This window comes from Acinonyx jubatus, chromosome A2, assembly GCF_027475565.1.
Source record: "Acinonyx jubatus isolate Ajub_Pintada_27869175 chromosome A2, VMU_Ajub_asm_v1.0, whole genome shotgun sequence".
Lineage (NCBI taxonomy): Eukaryota > Metazoa > Chordata > Mammalia > Carnivora > Felidae > Acinonyx > Acinonyx jubatus.
In genome coordinates, this window is record NC_069383.1 from 157,111,514 (window position 1) to 157,125,212 (window position 13,699).

General features: G+C 57.7%; 1 protein-coding gene across 1 annotated transcript; it reads right to left on the reverse strand.

Annotated features, from left to right (window-relative positions):
• Positions 1 to 463: 463 nt before the first annotated feature.
• Positions 464 to 7,052, reverse strand: CNN1 (calponin 1). The gene is made up of 7 exons (XM_027050170.2): positions 6,893 to 7,052; positions 4,696 to 4,817; positions 2,510 to 2,576; positions 2,261 to 2,398; positions 1,970 to 2,080; positions 1,356 to 1,502; positions 464 to 1,257 (listed from the first exon to the last, which is right to left on the reverse strand). The coding sequence occupies exons 1-7, from the start codon at positions 6,953 to 6,955 to the stop codon at positions 1,012 to 1,014; spliced, it is 894 nt and encodes a 297-aa protein (XP_026905971.1). The 5' UTR covers positions 6,956 to 7,052; the 3' UTR covers positions 464 to 1,011.
• Positions 7,053 to 13,699: the final 6,647 nt, after the last annotated feature.

Below are 13,699 nucleotides of genomic sequence, written 5' to 3' on the forward strand. Positions count from 1 at the left end.
ACAGGCCTAGGGAGGGCAAGTGACTTGCCCCAAGTCAGTCAGCGTGTGAGAAGCAGAACTGTGTGATTCACACCCCATCTAGCCTGTCCCGGCGCTTGGGCACTTTTACACCCCCATCCCCTCCCCCAGACTTCCCAGAAAGGCATACAGGGGCCGAGCACGTGCGCGTGGATATTATGTGTGAGGGTGTGCGTTTACGTGTCCTGAGTGGGAGTGTGTGCCGCACGTGTGCATCTGTGCAAGGGGAGTGTGTGTGCTCCACACACACAAAGTAGGGCACGGATTCTGCGTGTGAGTGCCTGTCCCGGGGCCCGCCAAGTGGCCGCGTGCTCCGTGTGCGCATCTGACGGTGTGAGCGTTGTGCCCCTGCAGACGCGTATGCGGGACGCGGAGCCGATCCGAGCAAGGCTGTTTGCACGGGTGCAAGAGACACGCGGGCTCCAGCAAAGAGCAGCCCCGAGTCCATGATTTTACAGCCGTTTATTGTGCTCCAGTGAAATAGAAAAAGAAAGTGCTCGCGTTACAAACGCCGCTGTCACATCCACGTATGCCTGTCGCTGCAAACCAAACCGCGTGTGTCCGCTGGGTCTCTGGGCATGCAGTTTGCTCCCACTGTGGGAATGGGGTGGGGGCAGGCCGAGCCTGGGCTCTGGGGGTTTTGCTTGGAGGGGGGGGACTTCTTGTCCTGGGGGGACCCACTTGTGAGGGGGGAGGGAATGACAGCTGGGGTAGCCTTGCTCAGTGCGTCCTCTGGGTGCTGTTGGGAACACCCGGCTCGGTGTTGGGTCCCGCGGCGCTCCAGGGAGGAGGGCCCCCTCCCCTCCCCCGCAAGCCCCCCAGTTTGCCCCCCTCCCCCACCAAATGCTAACCCTGTGGGCAGGTGCCGGCGGCGGGGGCGGGGGGACGCCATGCAGGGGGAGGGGTCGACGGGGGCGGCGCGGCCCCTGCCGAGAGCAGCAGGCAGCCTCCCTGGGGGGAAGGCGGGGCGGGGGGGTGGGGGGCCCCAGGGCCCTAGGCCGAGTTGTAGTAGTTGTGCGGGTGGTGGTTGTGGGCAGGCTCGCCCAGCTCCGGGTACTCGGGCGTCAGGCAGTACTTGGGGTCATAGACCTGGCGCGGCAGCCCGTACACCGTCATGCCCCGCTGCGAGGCCCCCTTGTTGCTGCCCATCTGCAGGCTGACGTTGAGCGTGTCGCAATGCTCCATGCCCAGCCCCGGCTCGAAGATCTGTCGCTTGGTCCCGGGTGCGGTCATCCCGGCCTGCAGAGGGCGCAGCCCGTCAGACCGCGGGCACCCAGCAGGGCAGGGGCCACCCCAGCGGCCCAGCCCGCGGCCCCCTCCCCCCCCCCCCCACGCACCTGGCTGGCCCCCTTGTTGCTGCCCATCTGCAGGCTGATGGTAGCCTGGTCCAGGGGCTGGTCCGTGCCCAGCTTGGGGTCGTACAGGTGGCGCCGGGTGCCGTAGGCCGTCATGCCCTGCTGGCTGGCAAACTTGTTCGTGCCCATCTAGGAAGGAGAATCAGCCCGAAGGTCACAGAGCCTCACCCGGGGCCACGAGACAGAGCGCGTCGGCGGACCCTGGCTCGCCCTCTGCCGAGACACCTGCTTCCATTGTCAGGCTCCGGACTGGACACTGAGGCCCAGAAAAGGCAGGTCACGTGGCCTGTAGGTGGCTCCGAGCCCCGGGGCCTGGCTTCCAGGGTTCGAGCCCCAGCGCGGCCACGTATCACGCGGGCAATCGCGGTAAGTGAGCCGGCTTCTCCAGGCCCCAGTTTCCTCATCTGGATAAAGGGTGTAACAATAGCACCCACCGCTCAGAGCCGCTGGACGCCAAGCACAGTGCCCGGCATACATCCGAGGTAGGGCCAAACAGCCTGTGCCCCAAAGCCTGCCGGGACCGGGGTGCCCTCCTGGCCTCCTTGACCTCCCCGCCCAGCTCAGCAGCAAGACCCCCGGTGAAGAAGGGGCAGTACCTGAAGCCCAATGATGTTCCTCCCTTCTCGTAGCTTCTCTGGCTCAAATCTCCGTTCCTGCTTCTCCGCGTACTTCACCCCTACGTTCACTTTATTCCCTTTCGTCTTGGCCTGGGGAGGGCCAAGGGAGCAGGGACTGACAAGGGAGCCTCCAGGCACCGTCCCCAGTTAGCACCTGCTCCCCCCTCCCACCCATGCTGGGCCCCGGGGGCACGAGTGGCCCCCACTCGAATCCCAGCCCACACCCTCCACAGCCCACCCGCCCCACGCCCACCCTTCAGCCTCACTCACCATGCTGGCCAGGGCCAGGAGGGTAGACTGCACCTGGGTGTGGTTGGTGTTCTCAAACAGGTCGTTGGCCTCGAAAATGTCATGGGGCTTCACCCCATACTTGGTGATGGCCTTGATGAAGTTGCCGATGTTTTCCAGCTGGAGGGGAGCAGGCGCCAGTCAGTGGAGGGAGGCAGGGTTGGGGGGGGGAGGGCCGAGGGGCGGTGTGGGCCAGGGGTTGAAAGAGTACAGAAAAGAGGCTGGGCTCACCTGGTGCCAGTTTTGGGTCGACTCGTTGACCTTCTTCACGGAGCCCGGCTGGAGTTTATTGATGAACCTACAAGGAGCCGGGGAAGGCAGCGAGGAAGGTACGCCCAGCCCCGCGGGACAAGGGGTCAGGGTGACAGCCAGTGGGCGATGTTGCGGGTTCCCACGGCAACCAGCTCAGCTGCGGCCCCACTGATCCACCCCGCACACCCGGGCAGGACTGAGATGGGAAATCGGGAGCTGGGCTGGGCTCTCTAGCAGAAAGTCCCCGTATCCCAGGCTTGCAGGAGTCCCCTGCTGTGACCTTGTCTCCCTGGCAACCACCTTTCGGGCTGCTAGTCCTCTCCAGGCATCTGCACTGTGGAAAGCCTGCTGCCTGGGCCTTGGACTTCCCTTCCTGGCCACACTCACCCCCTTGATCTCCTCCAGTCTCTTGACCGCAAATGCCACCGATACGCCAACAGCTCCCCAGTGTCTCCGTGCAGCCGGGCCCCTCACTCCCCAATCCAGCTCCCTACATGCTATCTCAAATCCAGTGCACCCACCCCTGCCTCCTGACACCCGCTTCCCCCAGCTCAGCCCCTTCCATCTTCCCAGGCTCAGTAAACACAGCCTTCCAGGTGCTTGGGCAAAGCCCTCAGACTTGCCTTTGACTCTCCTATCCTTTTCTCCCATCCACACACCCAAGCACTCAGCAAGTCCTTTGGCTCTGCCTTCCAAAGACATCTAGAAGCCCACAGCTCCTTGCCACTCCCACCCTGCTCCAAGCCGCCCACATCTCTCTCCTGGGCTCTTTGCAGGGGCCTCCCTGGGGCTCCCAGCTTCCACCATGTCTCCTCCCGACCCTTCATCTTGTAGCTCGAATGGTCTTTTCAACAACAATTCTAGTTACTTCCCAATTCAAAGCTGTCCCATGGTTTCCCTTCAGAATAAAGATCCTAATACTTAGCATGACTGAAAGTGTGCCCCCCCACCCCGCCCCGCTCCACCCAGCTAACTCCCTCCACCTCCTATCTCTCCTGGTTGTTCCTTGAACACACTACACTCGCTCACTCCCACCTCAGGGCCTTTGCACGGCTGCCCCCCTGCCTGACCCACTCTCCCCTCAGACGCCCTCCCAGGTCCCTCCCTCACTTCATCCAAGATTCCTCTCAAATGTTACCTCTTCAGAAAGACCTTCCAGGCCATTCTGTACAAAGCAGCCACCCTTTTCCCCACCCCGGCCCCCCGTCATTCCCCACCAGACTTCTCTCCCCGGCACTTCCCACCCTCGGCAAGTATGTTATGTGATTATCTCATTGATTATTTGATCGATCTGCCCTCACTAGGACGAAAGCTCTACGTGAACTCAAAGTCAAGTCTGTTTTGTTCATTATCCCCAGTGCCTAGACCTGGCACGCAGCAGGTGCTCCATAAATTCTCACGGCATGAAGGACTGAATGGGGGGAGGGGTGGGGGGGTGGGCTCGGCACTCTTTAATGTCCAAGCAACCCTGTCCGAGCTGGGACACCAAGGTGTCCCCCTATTCCTTGTCCCGAGTGGATACCACAGAACAGGATCCCCCCACCCTGCCACCTTTCCAGCACCTAGATCTTGGTAAGCCTGCACCTTCGGGAAGCTTCTCAAGGGCATTCTCTGGCCACCATGGTCACCCTGCCCTGGGTCAGACTCAGAGATGCAGACAGGACCCCCACTGGGCTCAGGGCCCTAGCCAGCATTAACGTTGCCGTGGAATCTGGAATCAAAGCTTGGGAGCTGCGTGGGCTTTCATTTCTCTCGATGATTTAAGTTCTGAGAAGAGTAGAAGATGGGGACCTACTTAAATGACTGTGGTATATCTCTCGTGTCAAGCCAGTGATGGACAGCCATCATTGCCTGTTGCCCTCTGGCCACAATCTCCCTTTCTTGGAACTTGGAACTCTTGGAGGCCATAAATGGGCCCGCCCTGCCTTCCTAGATTCTGGAGTCACTTCTGTTGGAACAGTATGGGACTTGGGGCCATGTGTTTTACCTGAGCCTCAGTTTTCTTTCCTGTTAAATGGGCACAATGATTATTTGCCACCACTGTTCCCAGGTCTCGGATATAAAGTGCCTGACCCGGCTTGGAGCCCCTAGTTGGTTGAGGGGCTGAGAGGCGGGGATGAACGCCCAGGTTGAGGGCAGCCCAAGGCAGAGTCTGCTCCACTCACTCGCAAAGAATGATGCCATCTTTGAGGCCGTCCATGAAGTTGTTGCCGATGCGGCGCCCTGTCACCCCCTCGATCCATTCTCGAAGCTCCTGCTCCCGCTGGTGGTCGTACTTCTGGGCCAGCTGGGGGTGGGGGGTGCAGAGAAAGTGGTGAGGACGCAGCGTGGAGCAGACTCAGTCCTCGGACCCCATCTGATATTCCCTGGGCCTGATCATCTTCGTCCCCTTCCCAACTAAGGCAATTCTGCCCCAGCGTCCATGGGGGGGGGGGGGGGGGTAGGGGTGGGGGTTGAAGTGGGCTGAGGGCCAGGGCTGAGGTGGCACCTGCCCAGGGGGCCATTCCGGACATTCTGAGGTTTGGCACCAGAGAATGCGGACAAGGCGGGGGGCGGAGAGTGGGGGGTACTCAGAGCTGGGGGCGGGGCGGTGCCTGGCCTCTTGGTTCCCCCTCCAGGCCAAACTTGGGGCTTAGCTTATCCCCAGTGCCTAGGGGGGCCCTGCCCGTCCCCCTCTGCTGGAAGCCTGGGCCCCCAGGCAGGGGAGGAGGAGCCCTAAGGAGGTGCCCTGAGTACTGCCTTGCAGGGGACTGTCCTGTCTTGCACGCCTGCCTCAGTGTCTCTTCAGGCCCTCATCTCCTGGGCTCCAGCTCCGGGTGGAGTGGCCGGGAGCTTGTCTCTGTCTTACTCCTGGCCCTGTGCGTGTGGCGGTATTTCTCCCTCTCCCCATCCCCGTGACCTCTCTCTCTCTCTCCAACCCTGTCTTTCCTTGGCCCAGTCTTCCTGTCCCCATCCCTCCACGTCTGGCTGGGGGTGGGGCTCCTGGTGGGGCCATCTCTGCCTCGAGGCTGGTCTCCGACTCCAGGTTCCCTGCCTCTGGTGGGGGTGGGGCTCGTCCGGCTCCTCTCTCGGCCTCCCCATCCCTGTCTCGGTCTTATCTCGCGCTCGTGGCTCACCCTCCCCATCCGTCCCTCTCAAGTCTCTGGGCTCCCAGAATCTCCGTCCCTCTCCGTCCCTCGCCCTCTGCCCCCCTCCCCACGTTGCCCCCCCTCCGTTTCTCCAGAACCCTCAGCCCCAGCCCCGACAGGCTCCAGGACTCTGGGGGACGGAGCTGGCCCTTCTCCTGGGGGAGGAGGAGGTGGGAGGGGGCGGCCCCTCACCTGGCCCCGGCCCTGCCGCCCCCCTCCCCACCAGCCCGGCTTTATAAAGCAAACCGGCCCTTATATAGCGCGGCCCCGCGGGCCGGGCTCCCCGAGGCCGCCTTATAAGGCGCGGCGGCTTCTCGCGGCTCTGGGGCCGGCGCTGGGGGGGAGGGGGGCGGCGCTGGGATCGCTCCCGGCCCGCGCACCCGCCCCCCCCACCAGCCCCCTCCTCCAGCAGCCAGGATCCCCCGACCCTGGATCCTATTCCAGCTCTCCGCGTCCTCGCTGTACACTGGGACAAGCCACCCCGAGCCTCAGTGTTCCCCTCTGTCAAATGGGGCTGGGACTTCTCCCCTGGCAACGCTCACGGGAGCATTCCAGTGAGTTGGGGACTTCAAGTTCACTGCCCTGCAGAAGCTGAACCCCCATTCGGGGGTGTGTGTGTGGGGGGGGAGGCCAGGATCCTAGCTCTGCAGCTCCCTTATTTAGAACCCTAGCTACTTACCCCTCCTCTCTGAACCTCAGTTTACCCATCCATAGCATGAAGGTGGTGTGTGCATGTTCTCCCAGCCCAAAACGAGGACATGTCCGTCGTGTCCCTAATGCTCCCTCTCTGACCTCCCCAGCTGTCTCCGCCCCCCCCCTTCAGGATCTCCCACACTTTCTGGGCCTCCCTTCCCCACCATCCCAGCTCTCAACCACTCCCCAGTTCCTTTTTGAGATGGTGGGTGCAAGGAAGATCAAGTCCTTTCCCAGCCCCCCGCCCCCCAACATAAAAGGAACAGGGGACAGGTTAACAGGAGGCTCTGATCAAGCGGGGTCTTCACCAGGGACTGACCTCCTCAGTTTACCTATATGGTTGCCTGCATGCCCCCCATTTTACACGCCCCACCCCAACAGTCGCTGAGGGCTCTGGGATGCTCAGGATGGGGAGGAAGGCGGGCCGTACCCCATATTTGTCCTTTTGTCCCCTCTGGTCCCAAATCACATGGGATAGACCAGAACCCCATGGGGCCGTTGGCCTGCCGGGGTGTATGGGCCGGGGTTGGGGGGGGCCTACCTTGTTCTTGACCTCAGCCGACAACCCATAGGCGGGGCCCCGGTTGAAGTGAGCAGAAGACATGCTGGCTGGTGGTGGGCAGAGGCACTGAGGACTGAGGCAGCAGCTTAAGGCTCCGTCTGCAGCCCCTTCTTCCCTCCTCACACGTTTTTGAAGCTCCGGAGGCGGCCCGGGCCTCTTCCAAGGCCATCCCATTGGCCGCAGGGGCCTGCCAAGGGGCGGGGCACCCCCCACCTCGGCCACCCCCCTCTCCCCCCCACGTGATGTCAGGGCCTTGGTATTGGGAGCCGATTGTGTCATTGTTTCCACCTAGGGGGGCGGCCTGGGTTATTATTGGGGGCGGGGGGGGGGGGGGGGGCTTGTTCATAAGAGATCAAGCTTTCCCCATCCTTCCCTACCCTCCACTGTTCTTTGGACCTCTGGGAGGGTCACCTAGTCTCTCCGTGTCTGTCACTGAGGTCACCTCTCCTTGTCTGTCTCCGGTCTTGAGGCAAGACCGCAGCCCACAGTAGCTTAGTGAGCACCACCCTGGGTTTAGCTCCAGACGCCAACGGTCTGTAGCTGAGCCTCTGTTGCCACATCTGTGAAATGGACCAATGGACAGTCCTTGCCCGGTGTGGAGTGCCTGGCACAGGAAAGGACTCAGGATAAGGCCAGTATTTCCCCTGAGCGCCTGGCACCCCACTTCCATCCCCTCCGGTCCCTCGGAAGGACCTGGGGGAGCAGAGATCCTGGATTTTACCCTCCCCATCTACCTGCGGGTTGCCTTGGCCGTGGGGTGTCTGTGTTAGCAGGTTTCCTTGTCCCAGCCAGGCCGGCCTGGAGGGATCCCGCGTAAACAGCCCCATCTGGCCAGATCTCACCCCCGGGGACCACAGAGGAGGATGACATTGACCACATCATGCCACTTATGGCAAGGCCACGTTAGTGACACTTGGATGATGTCAGCAATATCTGCCATATACTGATGGGACGTGCAATTTGCTGGCCACATGCTAAGGGCACGGCTGTGATATGCTGATATGACAGCGGCTCTTATGTCAGGCCCTGTTACAAGGACTGTACATGTACCAACTCGTGCCTCACAACGCCCTTAGAAAGGGATGCTGTTACTTTTTTTAAGTGAATTTATTTATTTTATTTAAAAAATTTTTTTTAATGTTTATTTATTTTTGAGAGAGAGATAGACAGGGCGTGAGCAGGGGAGGGGCAGAGAGAGAGGGAGACAGAATCCGAAGCAGGCTCCAGGCTCTGAGCTGTCAGCACAGAGCCAGACATGGGGCTTGAACTCACAAACTGTGAGATCATGACCTGAGCCGAAGTCGGGTGCTAACTGACTGAGCCACCCAGGCGCCCTTATTTATTTTGAGAGAGAGAGAGAGAGAGGGAGAGCGCTCGCCCGTGCACGAGTGGAGGAGGGGCAGAGAGCGAAGGAGAGAGAATTCCAAGTAGGTCCCCGCCGTCAGTGCAGAACCCCATGCGGGGCTTTATCTCATCAACAGTCAGATCATGACCTGAGCCAAAATCCAGAGTCAGACACTCAACCGACTGAGCCACCCAGTCGCCCCCAGATGCTGTTATTATACACACTTTACAGATGGGGAAACTGAGGCATGGGGTATGGAATCCCTTTCCGAGTGTCACACAGTGTCAGTGGCAGAGCAGAATTTGACCCCAGGCCCCTGCCCCTAATGCCATCGCGCTAAGTCAAGGTTCCTCAACCCCGGCACTGTGGACAACAGGGCCGGATAATTCTTCCCGGCCAGAGTCTCTCCTGGGCCTTACCGTAATTGAGGCGGCATCTCCGGCCTCTACCTACCAGATGCCAGTAGCACCCCCTTAGTCTTGACAAACAGCAACGTCTCCGGACATTGCCAAATGTCCCAGCAGGGAGACGGGAGAGGGAAGGCAGATCTTTCCTGTTTGAGAACCACTGGTCTAAACCAATAGGCTAAAATACATAAAACGAGCCCACAATTAGCTCCTGGTATAATCCTAAATGCACTGGGTCTGTTCACTCATGCCTCACAACAGCCTTCCGACGTGGGGTCTGTACGCGGCACAGAGAGGTGACGCCGCCCGCCTGGCCTTACACAGCACGAGGGCGACGCAGCCAGGATTCGAACGCGCAGATTCCGGGATCCTGCCCACGCTGAGCGGCCCGGGGCGGGCCCGGGTATCTGCGGCGCAAGGCGGGGAACGCGCGCCTCGGCGGAGCAGGCGGCTGGCGCCCCCTGGCGGCCCGGGAGGGGCGAGGGCGGGAGCGGGGCCCGGCGGGATCCGGCCGGCGGTGACGCGAAGCGCTGACTCACTCGGCTCCGCCCCGCCCCGGCCCTCGGCCGTTTGGCCATTTATAGAATCCGCGGGGCCTCTGAAGTCACTGCCCAGGCACGACGGGGGCGGAGTGGGGGAGCTCTTGGCGCGTCCCCAGACGGGGCAGCCCGGGGTCTCCCTAGGGGGCGACCCTCTCTGGCTCTGCCGCGTCCCTCTGATTCTAGTCCGTGTCGGTGTCTCTTTCTCTGTCTCTAGGTCCCTCTCTACCTCGCCCAGTCTTTTTATGTCTTTGTCTCCGAATCTGCCAGCCTCACTGTCTCTCTCTGTCTGTTCCCCTGTCCCTCCATCTCTGGGTCTCTGTTTCACCTTTCTAGGTCACTGTTTCTCTCACTCCATGTCTCTGTCGTTTCTGTCCTTCCCTGAGTCTCTTGTCTGCTTGAAGGGGTTGAGGTGGAGGGAGGGGGCTGATCCTGTTCGGAGGCCCCCGCCCCAGTGGACTCCCCCATCACTGGCTGTCCAGTGTGTAGACCCCTTCTCAACTCCTGTCTGGAGTTCTCGGGTCCCAGCCCCTCTGTGCCTCAGTTTCCCATCTAAATGAAGGGTGGGATCTTGTAAGAAACGGAGTCGCCCCGAAGGGCTCGCCACGGTTATGAAAGAAAAACTCTGCCTTTCCTTAATCTAGGGAGTCCCCTAGAACCGTCCTGACTCTCACGGCCATCTAAAAATCAGAACACACAACTCTGTACTTGTGTGTCTCCGGGAAAGAGCCACTGCCCCCTTCCCCCTGCACCCGCCTATCTGGGCAGCCCCCACTATGCTAGCCCCCTCGTATCTAGCTTCTCCTTCCTGAAAACAGGCAGAAGCTGTTGTTCATAATGTCTTCTGTTTCTCGAGGGGTCACTCCATGCTAGGCACTGTGCCAAACACAATCCCATTTAGTCCTCACTGCCACCCTCTTGGGGTGGAAATGTGTAGACCCATTTTATAGATAAGGAAACTCAAGGTTCAGAGAGACCAAGCCACTCTCCTAGGATTACGCTGCTCCCCCTGCTCCTAGATCCTTCCACATGTATTTCTTATTTATTTATTTTGAGAGAGAAAGAGAGCATGGGGGGGGGGCGGGGGCGGAGGGGGAGCAGAGGGAGAGAGACAAAGAATCCCAAGCAGGCTCCGTGCTGCCAGCACAGAGCCCGACTCAGGGCTCAAACCCACGAACTGTGAGATCATGACCCCCAACCGAAATCAAGAGTCAGACACTCAACCAGTATTTGTTGAGCACCCAAACACACTCCCACCTCAGGACCCTTGCACCAGCGGTCCCTTCCAGCAGTCACATTTCCAAAAGATGCCTGCATGGTGATGCCTTCACTTCTTCTGCTCAAATGTCACCACTTTGGAGAGGCCCTCCCTGACCACCTGCTCTAAAATAACAGCATCACCCAGACTGACTTTGAGAGGGTGAGCACGAGGGAATTGTTCACATGTGTTTGCACCTGACAGTTGCTGTGTCTGCCTCCATAAAAACTTTCACTTTAAAAAGTCATTTTTAGGGGTGCCTCGGTGGCTCAGTCAGTTAAGCGTCTGACTCTTGATTTCGGCTCAGATTATGATCTCACGGTTAGTGGGATCAAGCCCCGCATTGGGCTCTGCACTGACAGTGGGAGCCTGCTTGGGATTCTCCCTCTCCCTCTCTCTCTCTCTGCCCCTCCCCTGCTTGCACTCTCTCTCTCAAAATAAATAAACTTTTTGCAAAGTCATTTTAAAAGCCCCCACTTATATCTGATGCTAATATAACACTGTATGTCAATTATATTTTAATGAAAAAATTAAAGGCCTACCACGCTATCTCCTTTCCTCGCTTTCTTTTTCTTATCATCTCCTGTTTTCTCAACTTGTATCTCATCCTGTGAGCATAAAAACTCCACGGGCAGGGCTTTGCTTGCTTTGTTCACCGCTCTGTCTCCAGTGCCCATACATTGCCTGCATACAGCAGGCACTCAAAAAAGGCTCGCTGGGTAAAAGGAATTAAAGTTGATGAGCCAGGACTCAGACATTTGTCTGCAATGTTGGTGTTTAAGCATGCACAAAGGAAGGGCATAATTTCCAGGAAATTCCTGGACTAAGGATAGTTGAGCTGGGGATCTCCTTTGTGTTTCCATCCTAACTTTCCCCAGAAGACCAGCTTGGGGGTGGTTAGGGGGTTGGGCCTCGGGCCATGGTGGGAGTTATGTAGGCCATTCTCCGGTTGCCCACTCCCTGGTCCAGGCATGAGCTCTGCAAGATGTTTTGTAGGAAAAACATCTGGTTGAACAATGGAGACTTTTTTCAAAAGGGGACCGGTGACTACCAGATGGGCAAAATTCAGGACACCCGACAACACCAAGTGCCGGGGAGGCCGCAAGAACGTTGTGGGTGGATGTGGGCAGTTTGTTGAGAGGTTTCAAAATGACAAGTGTCCTTTCCTTTTCTGGTGGTTATAATTTTATATATCAAGTCGACTGAGCCATGGGGTACCCAGATGGTTGGTCAAATGTTCTTCTGGGTGTGTCTGTGAGGGTGTGTTTGGGTGGGATTCATATTTGAATTATAAACGGGAAAACAGACTGCCCTCCCCAATATGGAGGGGCCTCATTCAACCAGGCGGAAGCCTGAACAGAACAAAAATACTGACCTTCTGTCCAGTAAGAAGAAAACGCCTAATGTCTGACATCCGTCTTTTTTCTCCCTCCAGACTGGAACTTCTTGGATCTCAAATTTGCCAGCTCTCACACCGGAACTTACATTCATTGGCCCTCTGGGTTCTCAGAGCTTCAGACTTGGACTAGAACTACATCGTCTGCTCTCCTGGGTCTCCAGCTTGCCAACTGCGATATTGGACTTATTAGCCTCCATAATCATGTGAGTCATTTCCTTGTAATAACACCCCCTCCTCTCTCTCTCTCTCGTTCTCTTTGTTTCTCTCTATTCTAACTGGTTCTGTTTCTCTGGAGAATCCTATTTAACACATCTTCTGATCCAGAAAATCACTTTTAGAATATACCTAAGAAGTATAAGTGGAGGTGTGAAAAGAACATTTATTGCAGTATCTTCTTGACAACAAGTTACCCTGGGGGCATCTGGGTGGCTCAGTCTTTAAGCGTTCCACTCTTGATCTCAGTTCAGGTCTCAGTCTCAGCTCAGGTCTTGATCTCAGGATTGTGAGTTCAAGCCTCATGTCTGGGAACCACGCTGGGTGTGGAGCCCACTTAAAAAAAAAAGAAGAAGAATAGAGAGAAGGGGGTTCTGGATCCATATTCCATGGGTTTGGAACATGCCCTGTTGCTTCCTGACTGTGTGACCTTGGCGAGATATCTTAACTTCTCTGTGATTCCGTTTCCTCCTCTGGGAAATGGGCATATTGATAGTACCTGCTTCCTAGATTTCTTTCTTAACTTTTAACTTTTAGATAATTTTAGACTTACAGAAAAGTTCAAAAATAGCATAGAGTGTTCCCATTTACCCTTCACCTTGCTGCCCCTACTGTTAACATCTTATGTAACCAAGTACACTTATTAAAACTAAGAACTTAACCTTGGTATAATACTATTAATAAACTACAGCCTTGATTTGGATTTCTCCAGGTTTTCTACTCCTCCTTTTTCTGTTCCAGGACCCAATCCAAGATCTCTCATGGCATTTAATTGTCATGTCTCCTTAGACTCCTCCAGTCAGTGACAGCCCCTTGTCGTTCATGCCCTTGGCACTCCTCAAGAGAACCGGTCGGCAACTGTGTAGACTCTCTCCACTTGGTTTATCTTGATTGGATTGAGGTTTTCACATTACTGGGAAGGATACCAGAGAGGTGATGTTCCCTTCGCATATCGGGGGCTTATGATGTCACCGTGACTCACTGCTGGTGACTTTAACTTCCATCCCTTGGTTAAGGTGCTGTCTGCCAGGATCCGACACTGTGAAGCTTCTATCTTTCCCAGGGTTGTCGTGTGGACCGCGCGTAAAAGGGCCTGTGTCGGGGCTCCACACATACTGTTCCGCTGCGTTAGTAAAAACAAACACAAAAACACAAAAGACACAACTATGTAAAACGCCTGTGCTTGAATCCACTCCTTCTGTAAGGATCAACAAGAAAATAAGAGCCATAACTGCTTCAAGAGGAGAAGGGACACTGGGAGCCCCGAAGACGGCGGCCAGGTCGCCGACACGACCGCCACTCACGCACGCCCTCGCCCACGTCCGAGCGGAGCAGAGCACACTGCGCCTGCGCAGAGCTGGGCTCCGGCGCTCTCCCAGCAGTGCCCACGTGGCTGTCAACGTGCTGGGGAGGGGGCGTGCACAAGCCCCCTGTACCGGCAGTTGATTGGCTGGCGCTCCTCTCAGCCTGGCCAATCACAGGAGTCTTGATGCCGCGGCTGCGCAGGCTTTCAGGCAGCCTGAGGGTGGCGCGCGCGCGTATCCTGTCCCCGCATGGCAGTGCCTTGCCTTATGGAGGCCAAGGGACTGCAGATATGGCTTTTGCGGGTTGGATAACTGCCCTTG